This window comes from Protomyctophum parallelum (assembly GCF_964188405.1).
Source record: "Protomyctophum parallelum genome assembly, chromosome: 15".
NCBI classification, from domain to species: Eukaryota; Metazoa; Chordata; class Actinopteri; order Myctophiformes; family Myctophidae; genus Protomyctophum; species Protomyctophum parallelum.
The window spans coordinates 49,736,707-49,753,192 of NC_139710.1; the positions used below are offsets into that span (position 1 = coordinate 49,736,707).

Consider the following 16,486-nt stretch of genomic DNA (forward strand, 5'->3'; position numbering starts at 1 on the left):
ATCAGACCAGTGTGTGTCCCAGTGGAAACCTCGTATGAATCTGATCTCAGGTCAGAATGGTTTAACAATGTCTCTGTGTGTGTTTTTAGAGTGAGCTGGAGCAGGAGAGGTCATCCCTGCTCCACGGGAGGGACGAGGCAGAGGAGGCTCTGAGACGAAGAACAGAGGACCTTGAGGGGGCTAAGGTACAAGACACGGTCTGGATTTAGTTAACCCATTCTGACCTGAGATCAGATTCATACGAGGTTTCCGCCGGACACACACTGGTCTGACGAACCCATTCTGACCTGAGATCAGATTCTAAAAAATGTCAGTCGCTCTTCGATTTTTAAAAAATAGCAGACCTACAAGCTCGTATCGCGCCACTCGGTGGCGCGATATGAGCTTGTAGATCTGCTATTTTTCAATAGCTAAAGCACGACATGATGCCAACACCAAAATGGGTGCCCGTTCAGAATGGGTTAACTGGATCTGGGCTGGCCCTTTCTTCTGTGTACACCAAATCTCTGCGCCCCCAAAATGGCCTTCCATTTTTGTCTAATGTTCGCTCCAGAATAACATGCTAGGCTTAAAGTGGTTAAAGAACGTACACGTTCAGAGTTCAGACATCGTTTTGTTTCAGGAAATAACATTCAGCTCCCTCCACAAATTCTTGCGTTGCTTTATTGCTTATTGGATTTTTCTCCAACATCCGTGAGAGCTTTGGTTGTCCTCATTATGAGACAGATGAGAGCTCTGGTTGTCCTCATTATGAGACAGATGAGAGCTTTGGTTGTCCTCATTATGAGACAGATGAGAGCTTTGGTTGTCCTCATTATGAGACAGATGAGAGCTCTGGTTGTCCTCATTATGAGACAGATGAGAGCTTTGGTTGTCCTCATTATGAGACAGATGAGAGCTTTGGTTGTCCTCATTATGAGACAGATGAGAGCTCTGGTTGTCCTCATTATGAGACAGATGAGAGCTTTGGTTGTCCTCATTATGAGACAGATGAGAGCTTTGGTTGTCCTCATTATGAGACAGATGAGAGCTTTGGTTGTCCTCATTATGAGACAGATGAGAGCTTTGGTTGTCCTCATTATGAGACAGATGAGAGCTCTGGTTGTCCTCATTATGAGACAGATGAGAGCTTTGGTTGTCCTCATTATGAGACAGATGAGAGCTTTGGTTGTCCTCATTATGAGACAGATGAGAGCTTTGGTTGTCCTCATTATGAGACAGATGAGAGCTTTGGTTGTCCTCATTATGAGACAGATGAGAGCTCTGGTTGTCCTCATTATGAGACAGATGAGAGCTTTGGTTGTCCTCATTATGAGACAGATGAGAGCTCTGGTTGTCCTCATTATGAGACAGATGAGAGCTTTGGTTGTCCTCATTATGAGACAGATGAGAGCTTTGGTTGTCCTCATTATGAGACAGATGAGAGCTCTGGTTGTCCTCATTATGAGACAGATGAGAGCTTTGGTTGTCCTCATTATGAGACAGATGAGAGCTTTGGTTGTCCTCATTATGAGACAGATGAGAGCTTTGGTTGTCCTCATTATGAGACAGATGAGAGCTTTGGTTGTCCTCATTATGAGACAGATGAGAGCTTTGGTTGTCCTCATTATGAGACAGATGAGAGCTTTGGTTGTCCTCATTATGAGACAGATGAGAGCTCTGGTTGTCCTCATTATGAGACAGATGAGAGCTTTGGTTGTCCTCATTATGAGACAGATGAGAGCTTTGGTTGTCCTCATTATGAGACACATGAGAGCTTTGGTTGTCCTCATTATGAGACAGATGAGAGCTCTGGTTGTCCTCATTATGAGACAGATGAGAGCTTTGGTTGTCCTCATTATGAGACAGATGAGAGCTCTGGTTGTCCTCATTATGAGACAGATGAGAGCTTTGGTTGTCCTCATTATGAGACAGATGAGAGCTTTGGTTGTCCTCATTATGAGACAGATGAGAGCTTTGGTTGTCCTCATTATGAGACGGATGAGAGCTCTGGTTGTCCTCATGAGACAGATGAGAGCTCTGGTTGTCCTCATTATGAGACAGATGAGAGCTTTGGTTGTCCTCATTATGAGACGGATGAGAGCTTTGGTTGTCCTCATTATGAGACAGATGAGAGCTTTGGTTGTCCTCATTATGAGACAGATGAGAGCTTTGGTTGTCCTCATTATGAGACAGATGAGAGCTTTGGTTGTCCTCATTATGAGACAGATGAGAGCTTTGGTTGTCCTCATTATGAGACAGATGAGAGCTCTGGTTGTCCTCATTATGAGACAGATGAGAGCTTTGGTTGTCCTCATTATGAGACGGATGAGAGCTTTGGTTGTCCTCATTATGAGACAGATGAGAGCTTTGGTTGTCCTCATTATGAGACAGATGAGAGCTTTGGTTGTCCTCATTATGAGACAGATGAGAGCTCTGGTTGTCCTCATTATGAGACAGATGAGAGCTTTGGTTGTCCTCATTATGAGACAGCCGTGGCCGTATATAGAAATTGGGGAGAGGAATTAGATGACATGAGCCAGAATCTGTGTTACCTGTGCACATCTACATCTAATCTGTGTTACCTGTGCACATCTACATCTAATCTGTGTTACCTGTGCACATTACAGCGTCAGAGGTGTGAATCTGTGTTAGCTGTGCACATCTAATCTGTGTTACCTGTGCACATCTACAGCGTCAGAGGCCACATCGGTTTTGTGAAGCAGATCTGTAACCGTGTTGTCCTGAAAAAGTGGATCCAATGCATAAAAAAACCATGGGGAGCAATAGAGCGTGTCTGTCTGTCTGTCTGTCTGTCTGTCTGTCTGAGGTCCCCAACAGGGACGTGTCTGTCTGTCTGTCTGTCTGTCTGTCTGTCTGAGGTCTCCAACAGGGACGTGTCTGTCTGTCTGTCTGTCTGTCTGAGGTCCCCAACAGGGACGTGTCTGTCTGTCTGTCTGTCTGTCTGTCTGAGGTCCCCAACAGGGACGTGTCTGTCTGTCTGTCTGTCTGTCTGTCTGAGGTCCCCAACAGGGACGTGTCTGTCTGTCTGAGGTCCCCAACAGGGACGTGTCTGTCTGTCTGTCTGTCTGTCTGAGGTCTCCAACAGGGACGTGCAGAGAGGGTTAGAGGGGCAGGGGCTGAAATCCCGTAAGAGGGCACAAAAATATCAGATATCTGTAGATCAGCTATTTTTATTTTCGGGGCTCAGCCCAGCACTCTGTAGCTTTGGGCTCAGCCCAGCACTCTGTAGCTTTGGGCTCAGCCCAGCACTCTGTAGCTTTGGGCTCAGCCCAGCACTCTGTAGCTTTGGGCTCAGCCCAGCACTCTGTAGCTTTGGGCTCAGCCCAGCACTCTGTAGCTAGTTTCAGCCCAGCACTCTGTAGTTTCCTAAACATTTCTACATTTCTAGCTAGATTCCTAAACAAATTAGTTGTTTGCAAATGCTGTTCAAGTTCAGGAGACTTCGGAAATAAACGCAATTCTCCAGTATGCTGCCTTCCGGCATGGAAAGGAGAGGCATTTGCATTAATTTTACCGTACAGTAAACGCTGCATTCATGGTGTTGTTGTTTTTACAGACGGGTAAAAGGGCAGGGGCTGAAGCCCCCTTTGATGTCTGTGTGCACTTCCCTGGTCCCCTGTGTGTGTGTGTGTGTGTGTGTGTGTGTGTGTGTGTGTGTGTGTGTGTGTCCCCTCAGGCGGAGCTGAGCAGCCGGCAGACTGTGAGTGTGGAGATAGCCAAAGCACTGGAGGACACCAGACGACAGAAGGAGGAACTCCAACTCCAGGTCATTAGGCATACAGAGGAGGTTTGTCACCGTTTTAAAAGTATGCAGACGATGTTCTACATTTTCGGCGATCGTTCAACAAATCATAAATGACCCTTTCATGATATACATATATATATATATATACTTTTTTGTATTCACTTTTTCATTTCACAGGTTGGAGAGCTGACGACGTCTCTTCAAAACATAGAGAAGGAACTGGCCAATGTCACAGAGCAGCTGAGACTGAAAGAGGAAGACCTGAAAACACGACACAATGGTATACGCAGCCTTACACACTTACAGTCACACGCAAGGACACACACACACACACCTTAACCCATTCTGACCTGAGATCAGATTCATACGAGGTTTCCACTAGGACACACACTGGTCTGATGAACCCATTCTGACCTGAGATCAGATTCTAAAAATGTCAGTCGTTCTTCGATTTTTTTCAAAAATAGCAGACCTACAAGCTCGTATCGCGCCACTCGGTGGCGCGATATGAGCTTGTAGATCTGCTATTTTTCAATAGCTAAAGCATAACATGATGCTGACACCAAAATGGGTGCCCGGTCAGAATGGGTTAAACACTTACAGTAAGCCCTATTTAAATAAAAAACTATGCAAATACACTATATATATATATATATATGCACAACATACAGCACATTATCTGCTATTTTTATTATTTACAATGCCGATGATAATGGTTAAAGGCAGTAGGCTTTCATTTCATTTCTATTTTATAAGCTCTTCATTAGTTGAAATTCAGTCTGTTTTCGAGCTAAGCTTACAAAAATGTAAGCTATTTGAATCCACAGAATTGCAGAATATTATATTAAAGGTATATTCAGTGATTTCACTTAATTCAAATATCACTTATTCTTTTGTTTTGTTGTGATAATCCTCCCTACTATAGAGTGTGCTGACCATATAAGGAGTTCCTCCCTGTCCCCAGTTAACCCCTGGGGGTCAAAAAACCTTAGGTTTCGTTTTTGACTCTCTATCCTGATTGGACGAAAAGCTGGGTCCCACAGCCAAAAACGAAACCTAAGGTTTTTTGAGTGAAATCACTGAATATACCTTTAAAGCTGTCCTCCTTAAGCTTATGTATAATGTCTCCCTCTCCTGGCAGAGAGAGGTAATTGCAACGATGTCTGTACAGTGCAAATATATGGTGGTTCATCTAGTATCCAATTCAGTGTTTAGTTTGCTTCAAATGACTTTATTGATATTGTAAACCTGTTCATGTCCTACTAGACACCAGGGTTTGTTTCTAAATGGAAGCTCCAGATGTGCTATTTGAAATTGTATCAACATAATCTACCATACCAATGTTTTATTCATTTAACACATTAAAACCAGGAAAGCAGTGTCATTTCAGATTTTAGCATTGACTATTAAATAACCTGTACACACTCGCAGCACGACACTTTGTGCCTCGCTGTGAGCTTGTACAACTGCTATTTTTTTTTTTTTTTTTTTTTTTTACCATGTTAGAAAAATCTTACCTGAGAACTATTGATTCAGAAGGCATTTGTGGAATGGACCTCAGGCCTTTTAGTTTAGTTTTTAACCCATTCTGACCGGGCACCCATTTTGGTGTCAGCATCATGTTATGCTTTAGCTATTGAAAAATAGCAGATCTACAAGCTCATATCGCGCCACCGAGTGGCGCGATACGAGCTTGTAGGTCTGCTATTTTTGAAAAATCGAAGAACCACTGACATAGAAACATAGCTTTTTCAGAAAACTGTCAGGATGTAGAAGACGTTTTTAGAATCTGATCCCAGGTCAGAATGGGTTAAATGGTGCTCTCATTTTGGTAGTGTTCCTGCTGTCTTGTGTTGTGCAGAGCTGCAGGCTGTGCAGGAGGACAACGACAGACTGCAGCTCCAGGTGGAGGACGGTGAGCGAGACAAAGACCGGCAGCTGGACAGGCTGAGGGAGGAGGTCCTCACACAGACACAACAGCTGGACACCTGCCATTCACGGGTTGGGACACACACACACACACACACACACACACACACACACACACAGGGGCGGCTGTGGCTCAGGAGGTAGAGCAGGTCGTCCTATGATCTGTGGGTCGGCGGTTCGAATCCTGTCTACATGTCGAAGTGTCCTTGGGCAAGACACTGAACACCACATTACCTCCAGTGGTTTGCCACTATTGATGTGTAAATGTGGGAAGTGAGGACGCTGGCTACGTTGGCTTCAATGTATGAATGAACGGACCATTGTACAGCGCTTTGAGTAGGCACATAGAAAAGCAATGCATTATGGTCACACATACAGTCACAGTCCTACACACTTTGATTGATTGATTGAAATCTTTATTAACAGTTTGTAGAATTTACAGTACATTTTAAGCACGAACTCAATACAAAGACTGTCAACTGTGAGTGGACGACCCAATTAAGCATTACACTTGTTTACAACAGGGTCCACATTGTTCAATTCATCAAAACATTTAAAGACATACAAACATTTAGAGACATACAAATAGACATTTCTCTGTAGGTAAAGAACAGAACAGGAATTCATCATATGGGAAGCAAAAAAAGGGAAAAGATACAATATACAGTGAGGGAAAATGGGGGGGGGGGGTGGGGGGATTCAGATTTTACAGAGGCCAGTTTCGAAATGCAGCCGTCCGTAGGTGCCCTTTGAGAGCGGTTTTGAAGGAGTCAAGGGATTCACATGTCTTAATGACTGTTGGTAGGGCGTTCCACATTTTGGTGGCATAGGAGCGAAAAGAATTTAGTCCCTTGTTTGTGCCGAATCTGGGTTGTACATGGTTTGTTGCACACATGCACACTTATTTATACATGCATACATAATAACTGTTTTATTCCAAAATGATATGCCCAATATGAAAAAAACAGACTACAGTAGTGGGGACACCCTGGTAGATAAGTTTAACACATAACACCACACCACATGTCTAATTTAATGTAACTAATATTGTTTACTGCATTTTCAGGTGGGTTGCCATCAGACTACATTTTATAGTGTTGCAATTATTTTGCAAAATTTGCTCATTTATTTGTGTCATCACTTCCCAATTGTACATGTTTGTCCTGTAAAAGAGTTCTCTCTCCTCTCCTGTAAAAAAAATATATATAATAATGGTAACCCGACTTGAAAATGCGTTTTCTGTCTCTGCATTTCCGGTCTCTCGACTCTGTCAAATAAAGGCTTGAAAATAAATGAATTAATAAAATAAAATAAAACAAACGGCAGTTTAATTGTGGGTGTGTGTGTGTGTGTTTATTCCAGATATCGGACCTGGAAGTGGAGGCAGAGACCCGTCCAGAGCAGGAACAGAATGGCAGTGTAACTGTAGATGACCTTGATCACATTCAGAAGGTCAACCGAGAACTGGAGCAACAGCTGAGTGAGAAGAACAAGGTGAGACTACTTGATGTTTTGTGCATCTATTAATATCCCGCACAGAATACAAAACTCTGATGCTGGCATTCAAAGCAACCAAAGGTATGGCTCCCCCATATCTTACAAGTATGATTGAACCCTACAAACCCTCCCGCGCACTCAGATCAGCCAACGCAGGGAAGCTGGAAGTACCCTCACTAAAAACGCCGGGACAACGCTCCACACGTCCCAAACTCTTCTCCCTTCTGGCTCCAAAACTGTGGAATGCACTTCCCATTGCAGTCAGAACTGCAGCATCACTCCCAATCTTCCGCCGTAGCCTGAAAACCCACCTTTTCAGACTCCATCATGGCCCATAGCACTTACCCTAACCCCTTAGATAGCATTTCTGTTGGCTTAGATAGCATTTGACACAGACTTATAGCATGTTATGTAGACAGCACTATAATTGTATTGTGTATATAGTCATAGCACGCCATAGTACATATGTATAGCATAGTAGTGAATATGTATAGTTTATATGTATAGTGTATGTATAGTTTCATCATATAGATATTCCACTGTTACCTTCTTAGCTTACGCATGTTTCATGATAAATGCTTTTATGTGATGTATTCCCATGCTTTTGTTCTTGCTTAAATGTAAGTCGCTCTGGATTAAGAGCGTCTGCTAAATGCCTAAATTGTAAATTGTAAATATCTAATATTGTTAGATAAAATGTTTATGTTCTCGCAAACAAATGTTTTCTTGTCTTGCTTGCCAGACCATAAAGCAGCTGCAGCAGAGGCTAGCAGAGCTCAAGAGAACTCTTCAGAAGGAGCTGGTGAGTTATGTAGCGTAATGTTAACCCATTCTGACCTGAGATCAGATTCATAACGAGGTTTCCACCGGACACACGCTGGTCTGATGAACCCATTCTGACCTGAGATCAGATTAAAAAAATGTCAGTCGCTCTTCGATTTTTCAAAAAAATAGCAGACCTACAAGCTCGTATCGCGCCACTCGGTGGCGCGATACGAGCTTGTAGATCTGCTATTTTTAAATAGCTAAAGCATAACATGATGCCGACACCAAAATGGGTGCCCGTTCAGAATGGGTTAATTACAGTAAACCTGGAATGTTCCTAGAAAGAATGAAAAGCATAATAACATGACGTCTGTGAATGCGTGCGCTTGCAGAAGCTAAAGCCAGAAACGGAAGCCGAGGGCAAGGAGAAGGCACCAGAAGTCAGAGCAGATAAGCAGGAGAGACTCAGTCCCGACCCACCACCGGCCTCTGCCCCTCCTCTGCCCACCTCGGCTGTCCCCCGCCCTCCCACGTCCAACACCTTGGTCACCAACACCTCAGACCTCAACGACTCCAGAGAGATCAACTTTGAATATCTCAAACACGTGGTCCTCAAGTTCATGTCGTCCAAAGAGGCCGAGGTAAAGAAGAAAGAGGTCAACATGTGTGCGCGGTTTATCCATAGATGTTGAACATTAGATGCAGCATTACGAATTTACTGTGTGTATATTTCTTACTTTCTCAGGCATATCAACTAGTGCGAGCAGTGTCTGTGTTGTTGAACTTCACTCGTGAAGAAGAGGACATGCTGAAGCAAACTATTGAATATAAGGTGAGTGTTGGAACAGTGTTGTTGTTAAATCAGTGCCACATGGGTGTAAAGTGGCTCCTTCAGTGTGTCCCCAGGCCTGTTTCAACTCCCGGCCGGAGAGTCTTTTTGCCTTTTGTCATTTCCCTGCTCTCTGTTGTCCGCCTTTTCCTGTCTCTTACTGTCTATATTGAGAAAAAGCAGAAAAGTAATTGTAGTTAAAGTTCTGAGAAATATGTGCTGAAATAAAGCTGAAATCTTTTACTCAAGAAATATTTTGTTCTAATTGTAAGAGGGGAAAACAGGTTTTCGATACATTTACTAATACCAAAGGTTGTACTATGTGTATGTATAGGCGGTTCTATACATACTTCTCCCGTAGCCAAAGCCACCCATGCTAAATAAGCTGTCACAATAGACTTGTAATTGGATCAAATAATGATTTTTGTTTTTCTCTTTTTCCATTTAGATGTCGTGGTTTGGATCCAAGCCTTCTCCTAAGGGCATTATTCGGCCTTCGATCTCAGGAACGGCACACTGGAGCTGAGGAGGAACGCACGCGTGGGCTGTTTAGGTGATGACGGGGATCAATGGACAGGGAGATATTATATGTACTTGTTTCCAAGTACAATGTGTCCTTCCTGAACCTCTCCGTCGTTGTGCTGCCAGTGCCCAAACAAGGACTCCATCCAAGCTTTAACCAGACACGGTTTCCTATGTAACTCATTCTTTTGAGGAAAAGGACTGAGGGGGGCTTTAGTGGCACTTATTTATAATGCGTTTGTTTTTGTAATGATATTGCTTTATGTACGGTGGAAGCAGAAAAGGTTTTACTTACCTTGAAGAGTAACCATTCGGACAATAATGTTCAAACCATTCAAACAATAATTTTCTTTTTATTTTAAAAGGATGCTGTTTTAAGACAATTTAATGACTATAATGGATTTAGATTAAGAATGTTGTCGTCTTGATCTTATGGGTTTACCCTGGATTGCTTCACAATGGTCCTTATGGGAAGGTCCTTATGGGAAGGTCCTTATGGGAAGGTCCTTATGGGAAGGTCCTTATGGGAATTGGTCCTTATGGGAAGGTAAATGTATATGTTCAGTCCATTGGAATTTCACATAAGACCCCCCCCCCCACACACACACACACACACACACACACACACACACACACACACACACACACACACACGCATACAATGGATATATTGGCCACACCCGTTATCATCATACATTATGTTGAAAACCAATCAATCAATCCTAGACGATCCCAATTAACTTTCTACTACACTATCGGTTTTCATGGAGTTTGACAGTGAGGATATATTTTTTTCTTATGTTCTTCATTGTCCTATATTTTCCCATTGACTTAGATGTTGAACGTGGTGGTCAATGCCTATGATCTGTGGGTTAGCGAAAGGGATCTTTACTGATCAGAGGAAGCGTGGTATTGTTTCTTTAACCCATCAAGTATTCTCTGAATGAATGGTACAGGCTATGATTTCTGAAGGAACTTTTATGAAAACTTTTTGGTTTGTTATCTTAAAAAATATAATATATAGATTTGAAGGCCTATAATTGAAGGGCTTATAAGTGTGTCATTTTAATGACAGCCTGTGAAGGTTTATGATTCTCAAATGTTTTGGGTTCACGAGACTGAAGACATATTTTGGCGTAGGGATCGTTGAGATAAAGATGCATTTAGGTTAGAAGCTGGGTAATGAATGCAATGTCAAATCGATGAAAGTATAGCAAATTAATTTGTAAATTGTTGATTGGAGGACATGCCTACCTTTACCTGCCTTGTGTCGATGTAAATGAGTACATTCCATATGTCTATTTATATATGAAAACTGTATATATGCATTAAGAACTTTATAAATCAGTGGATGTAAAATGGTTTGCTGTGACCAGTTGCAGTAATATTGTCTGTTTTAGTTTCTGGCCGTTGTGGTGTCATACAGTCTCACTACCCATTGCTTCCTGTAACTTCTGTGAGAGTTCAGAGACAATTCTTCCACTGGTGAGAAGAAGCCAGGGTAATATGCATGCCTACTGCTGGACTCCCTTAAAGCAGTCAGAACAGACCTGTCTTTTCTTGTTCTAGAATATTCCAGATTCCCTTTTCCATTCTAGAATGCTCTAGATTCTGCGATGACTTCCAGTGACTTAAAGAAGCAGAAATGCTCCCGTCTGCTCTCTGACATACCAGTTTCAATTATGCAGAAAATAACGATTGTTCTGGTTTAAAGGGGTTTATTACAACGTTTGAGGCCGTTTCTAATGGAAACTATTTTTCATTCAGTGAAAAAGCACATAATTGAATGCAATGATGTCGAACATCTAGCCCTGGTTCTTTGAGGAATGGACTTCACTGATTTTATTATACTGTCTCCATGAGAATAAAAGAAGCAATGCACTTTTACAACATATTTGATTCTTCTACATGTTAGACCATGCAACAATACTGTACAATCAACAGATTGTCAATGTCATATTATTTAACTGCCCTACACATGATTCTGTTTGTTTCCCTTCATTCATTGATAATAAATCGAGATTGTGAAATGTAAGACTCTGCATATTTTATAAGCCAGCTGGTTGCAAAGGTAACAGGATAGATAGGAACCAAGGAAGGGTGGGCATTTGTGACCTGTGTTAAATTGGATTTTTTTTTCCCCCCAAAAAAGAAAAAAGCATAAGTCTGATAATGATGTGCCGTACATGTTCACATCATACATACTTTACATGACTTATGACAATTTATATCTTTTTTTTTTTTACATTAGACAAAATTGACAATTTTACATCTAGGTGCCCAGATGGTAACAAGAAGACTCACCCCGGTGCGTGCCCGTTTTTCCTCCCGGAATTTTCCCCAGTGAGGGGGATAACTTTGTAATATGCTATTGGCTGTTTGTATTCTTTTTGGAAAAATATAAAAAGATGCTCCTGTGGAAAGGCTATATTATATTACTTATATTGACCCTATAAACAATTTAGTATTATTTAGTATATGTAAGGTTTTGCCCCCTCAAATGGTACCTCGTCAGATAATCCCCACATATCCTACAACAACTTCTGTTAACAGACTTCACTGTAGTAGCTTTTCATAAATTATATTTGTACTTAGGCTGTTCTGCTGTCATGAAAGTTTATAGTTAGAGAAATTCAAAGTCCAGCCGTCTGCTGTTCAGCCTCTCCCACCCACAAAATTCTGGGAGGAAAACAGAAACGGGGCGAGTCTTCTTGTATTCGAGGAGGTCGTGTAACTGTTAACTTCTTCTCTTTCCGTAGCCTACTGCTGCACTGTTCTGTTGCACACAAACACCTACTTAAACATCTACTTAAAGCATAATGTCATCATGCTTTAAGTAGCATGTGACGTGTCAAACTAGGGGACTTTCATGATTCTGAATCCGTTCCAAGCATTAGTTTTGCACAAAAAACGGCATTACAAATGTGATGAGGGCATCACATTTGGGCAAGTGGCTATGGAAAGGATTCAGAATCATGAAAACCCCCTCGTTTGACACGTCGGGCTGTATTTTGCGTGTCTTAAGTACCAGGTCTTATTCCCTAACTTGAGAAAACTAAAGACCTGGAGGCGTGATCAATGCTCTTTGGCCACTCAGAATAGCCAAATGGCATTGATCACGCCTCCAGGTCTTTAGTTTACTCAAGTTAGGGAATAAGACCTGGTACTTAAGACACGCAAAATACAGCCCGTCATGTCATGCTACTTAACCCATTTAGACCTGAGGCCGATTAAAAAAAAAAAAGGCTTCTAAATCCCTATGTTTCTATGTCCGTGGTGCTCAACCTTTTTTCATATCAAGGACCCCCAGATCTATATATCTGAATTCGGCCGCAGACCCCCATATGAAAATATGTAGTTTCAGGGACCGCCCAGAAGCAAAGGTATGAGTTAAAACGTTCATTGTGAAAACATATATTCAAAGATTTGCCACATTTTAACGACTTTTGAAAAATGGCAGATCTACAAGCTTGTAGTGCGGCACTCAGTACATAATGAAAATGTGAACAATTTGCCTTATATAGATTGTTAATGGTGGCCATATGGATTTGCCCTCTGCAGCAACCTCGAAGGTCGCCGGCATGGACGCCCATGGTACATCTGTGCAAATTTTGGCGCTTTTAGAAAAATTAGCTTATATCTCTCTAAGCTTCTCCACTGTAGGAGCAACGCTTAGGTCATGTAGACCTTCCTCAGGCATGAGTCAAAGTTCAAACAGGCTGTCAAAATCACTAAATTCAGACAAACTGTGGGGGGGGGGGGGGGGGGTCTGTGGCCTATTAATGCATATCAAACTGTCCTTGAAATTCAAAAGGATCACATGGCTATAATGGTTATAGTAATCGACTAGTTTACGCAGTAATCCTTTTTAAATGTAGTTACTGTATATGTTGATAACTGAAAGACATTATGTGTGTGTTGCTAACAGGTGTACCGTCACTGTTGGGCAGAAACTTTGTATTTCAAATGTCTTTCTGTCTGAAAATATAATTCCCTATTTCTTAATTGGTGTAGCACAATCCTCACAACATGTCAAGATGCAATGCATTTACAGTTTGTAGTTTTTGCTATTTTGGATTACGGTTTGTTTTGCGTGAAAGTAGTCCATCTGTATAGGTTTTGTTTTAGAATTAAACATATTAAAGGGATATTTTACTTTTCAGGTATTTTAAGTTGCTTGATTCAGTATTTGGATATTTGATATTCATTTTCAGACACGCCCCCTTCCTACAGTACAAGCCCATTGTAACTTCAAACCATGATAGATTAATCAAACACCCGTCCTTGGTTCTAGTGTCTGACTGGTATTGTCCTAATACAGGAATGTCAAACTCAAATACACGGTGGGCCAAAATAAAGAAATTGGTAGAGGTCAAGGGCCGGACTGTGTTTCAACGCACCGCAGTCAGGAGGACCTCCCTGGCAAATAGCAAAAAAGTAAATGCATTTAAAACTGAAAATGCATTATTATTAAGCTCAGTTTCCTTTTCTATGATCCTCACAAAGCAGGACTTGTAGTATTATGGTGGTCCGTGCAATATACCAGAGGGCCAGTTCTAATACTAATTAAATATCATCTTGCGGGCCAAAGGCTGGGTGCTGGGCTAAAGACCTGATGAAGATCAAATGATCGAAACGTTATCAGAAGTGTTTTGTACCTAATATGGTGTGCGGGCTCCATCGATCATCTACTAATACATGAGGGAGCCATGATTTTTATTATATCTTTTCTTTTCATTAATTAATTTGGAAAATTTGAAATTAAATGCAGTAAATCCCTTTGACTAAATAACTACACTGGATCCATTTGAACATTTACTTTACATTTGGACGTACAAGGTTTCCACCGACAGCAATGATATTCTCTGTATTGTGAAGGTCTTCTTTTCAAATTTGATATATATTAAAACATTATTCCCATCCAATTGATTATTTTACTGTTTCAGCAAGCACTTCATTGTCTATTTCATACATTGTCAGGGTGTCCCGGTGGAGAAGCTGGTCAAAGGGAAGTTCCAGGACAACTTTGAGTTTGTCCAGTGGTTCAAGAAGTTCTTTGACGCCAACGACCACGAGGACCGTGAGCACAACCCTGAAGAAGCTGCGTCCGTCCAACTGGCTGCTCTCGCTGCCAAACCTCCCCAGAAGGCCACGTCGGCAGGTCAGGATGAACCATTTTTAAATGGTAAATGGTAAATGGTGCATTTATATAGCGCCTTTATCCAATGCGCTTTACATAGATTGTGCATTACATTCACCCATTCATTGCGGCGGAAGCCATGCAAGGTACCAACCAGCACATCGGGAGCAATTTGGGGTTCAGTGTCTTTGCTCAAGGACACTTCGACATGTAGACAGGAGGAGCCGGGATTCGAACCGCCGACCCATGGATCATTGGACGACCTGCTCTACCTCCTGAGCCACAGTCGCCCCATTTTTAGTTTTTACCAAGTTATCATTTATGGCAAGAGGGACTTCAAATAGTTTTCAGGCCAAGGACCTCTTAGCTGAGATAGATGAAGCAGGGACCCCCAGACTTAGCTGAGATAGATGAAGCAGGGACCCCCAGACTTGGACCTCTTAGCTGAGATAGATGAAGCAGGGACCCCCAGACTTAGCTGAGATAGATGAAGCAGGGACCCCCAGACTTGGACCTCTTAGCTGAGATAGATGAAGCAGGGACCCCCAGACTTAGCTGAGATAGATGAAGCAGGGACCCCCAGACTTGTCTATCATTGTAGCGTTGTGTTGGATTCATCCGACTACCCAATATTCCGACCATAGAGCCCCATACTGAACATATTCTTTATTTAGATACTTGGTAAGCGTTTTATTGTATGCAACATTTTAACTACTTTCAATGTAGCATCCCGACTTTAGGAATGTCATTAGGCGAACATTTTGAAACGTTGTCTCTTTTCGCCCCAAACAATGACAAAAATGGTCTCTCAATGCGCCGCTGGTACTGTAGATCCAACTATTTTCGCTGTTTTTAGAAATGGGGCTTAAGTGGTAAGCTATTTCTTGCCAGCCCCTTTCTGAAATTACGCCTGTGAATGCTTGCATGCACACAGTGACAATAAAATGGTATTCTGATCCTGCGTCATTGGGTTTAAATCAGGCTTTACATTGTTGTATAGTGGTATATCCTGCAGACTGATTCAGCGGGTTCAAAATGTTTGTTTTTGGCTATACTACAGGGATTGTTGGCAACGCCCCTGGCAGACCATCGGCTTCCATTGGTACTGTGGCGACTGGTTTGCAACGCATGCTGGGGTTTGGGGTTCACTTGTGCAGTGGTGATTGGTGTTCGTTCATGCTGGGTGGGTCAAGGCAGTGGTTCTCAATTGTATTTGGCCACGGACTCCCTCCTGAAAACACTGTCGGGGACCCCCAAAAGGGAAGATTATTATTATTATTATTATTATTATATATATATTTTTTAATTTGTTTGGAAAATGAAAAGAATAAAATAAATTAAAACGTAATTGAAAAAAACACAGCCCCTTTGTGTATTAAAAATTACTTTGTCAGTCACCAGAACCAATGGTTCCGGATCCTGCCGTACAGTATGGGCTATAGCCCATGGTCAAAAATGGGATAAAAAACGTCTAAAAATAGACGTCTAAAACACGTCTATTTTTAGACGTGTTTTAGATGTCTATTTTTAGACATTTTTATCCCATTTGAAGACGCTCGTCTAATAGCCCATACTGTACGGCATACTATAGCACGCCGTTTTTCATCATTTTTGAGGATTTGAAAAAAATGAGAAAAAAAAAACGATGGGTTATAGCCCATCGTTTTTTTTTTTTTTTTTTTTTTCAAATCCTCAAAAATTATGAAAAACGGTTTGCTATAGTATGCCGTACAGTATGGGCTATAGCCCATGGTCAAAAATGGGATAAAAAAACGTCTAAAAATAGACGTCTAAAACGCGTCTATTTTTAGACGTCTTTTAGACGTCTATTTTTAGACATTTTTATCCCATTGTTAGACGCTCGTCTAATAGCCCATAGCCCAAAAAGTTATCCTCGTTTCTCATCTTTTTGGACCAGGGGCTATAGCCCATATCGTATGGCATACTAACTATAGCACGCCGTTTTTCATCATTTTTGAGGATTTTAAAAAAATGAAAAAAACGATGGGTTATAGCCCATGTTTTTTGAAATTTTGAAAAAAAAGGTTATCCTCGT

At 41.7% G+C, this 16,486-nt stretch overlaps 1 protein-coding gene across 2 annotated transcripts in view; it reads left to right on the forward strand.

The window, feature by feature from the left end:
• golga1 (golgin A1) overlaps positions 1–11,312 on the forward strand; it is a 33,524-nt gene extending 22,212 nt beyond the window's left edge. For both annotated transcript variants that reach the window (XM_083784328.1, XM_083784329.1), the window contains 10 exons: positions 90–185; positions 3,680–3,790; positions 3,926–4,028; positions 5,610–5,749; positions 7,040–7,171; positions 7,917–7,976; positions 8,332–8,580; positions 8,685–8,771; positions 9,217–9,765; positions 9,838–11,312. In XM_083784328.1, the coding sequence (XP_083640454.1) occupies positions 90–185; positions 3,680–3,790; positions 3,926–4,028; positions 5,610–5,749; positions 7,040–7,171; positions 7,917–7,976; positions 8,332–8,580; positions 8,685–8,771; positions 9,217–9,294 (1,056 nt within the window). In that variant the 3' untranslated portion in view covers positions 9,295–9,765; positions 9,838–11,312. The remainder of the gene's footprint in view (positions 1–89; positions 186–3,679; positions 3,791–3,925; positions 4,029–5,609; positions 5,750–7,039; positions 7,172–7,916; positions 7,977–8,331; positions 8,581–8,684; positions 8,772–9,216; positions 9,766–9,837) is intronic.
• The last annotated feature ends 5,174 nt before the right edge of the window (positions 11,313–16,486 follow it).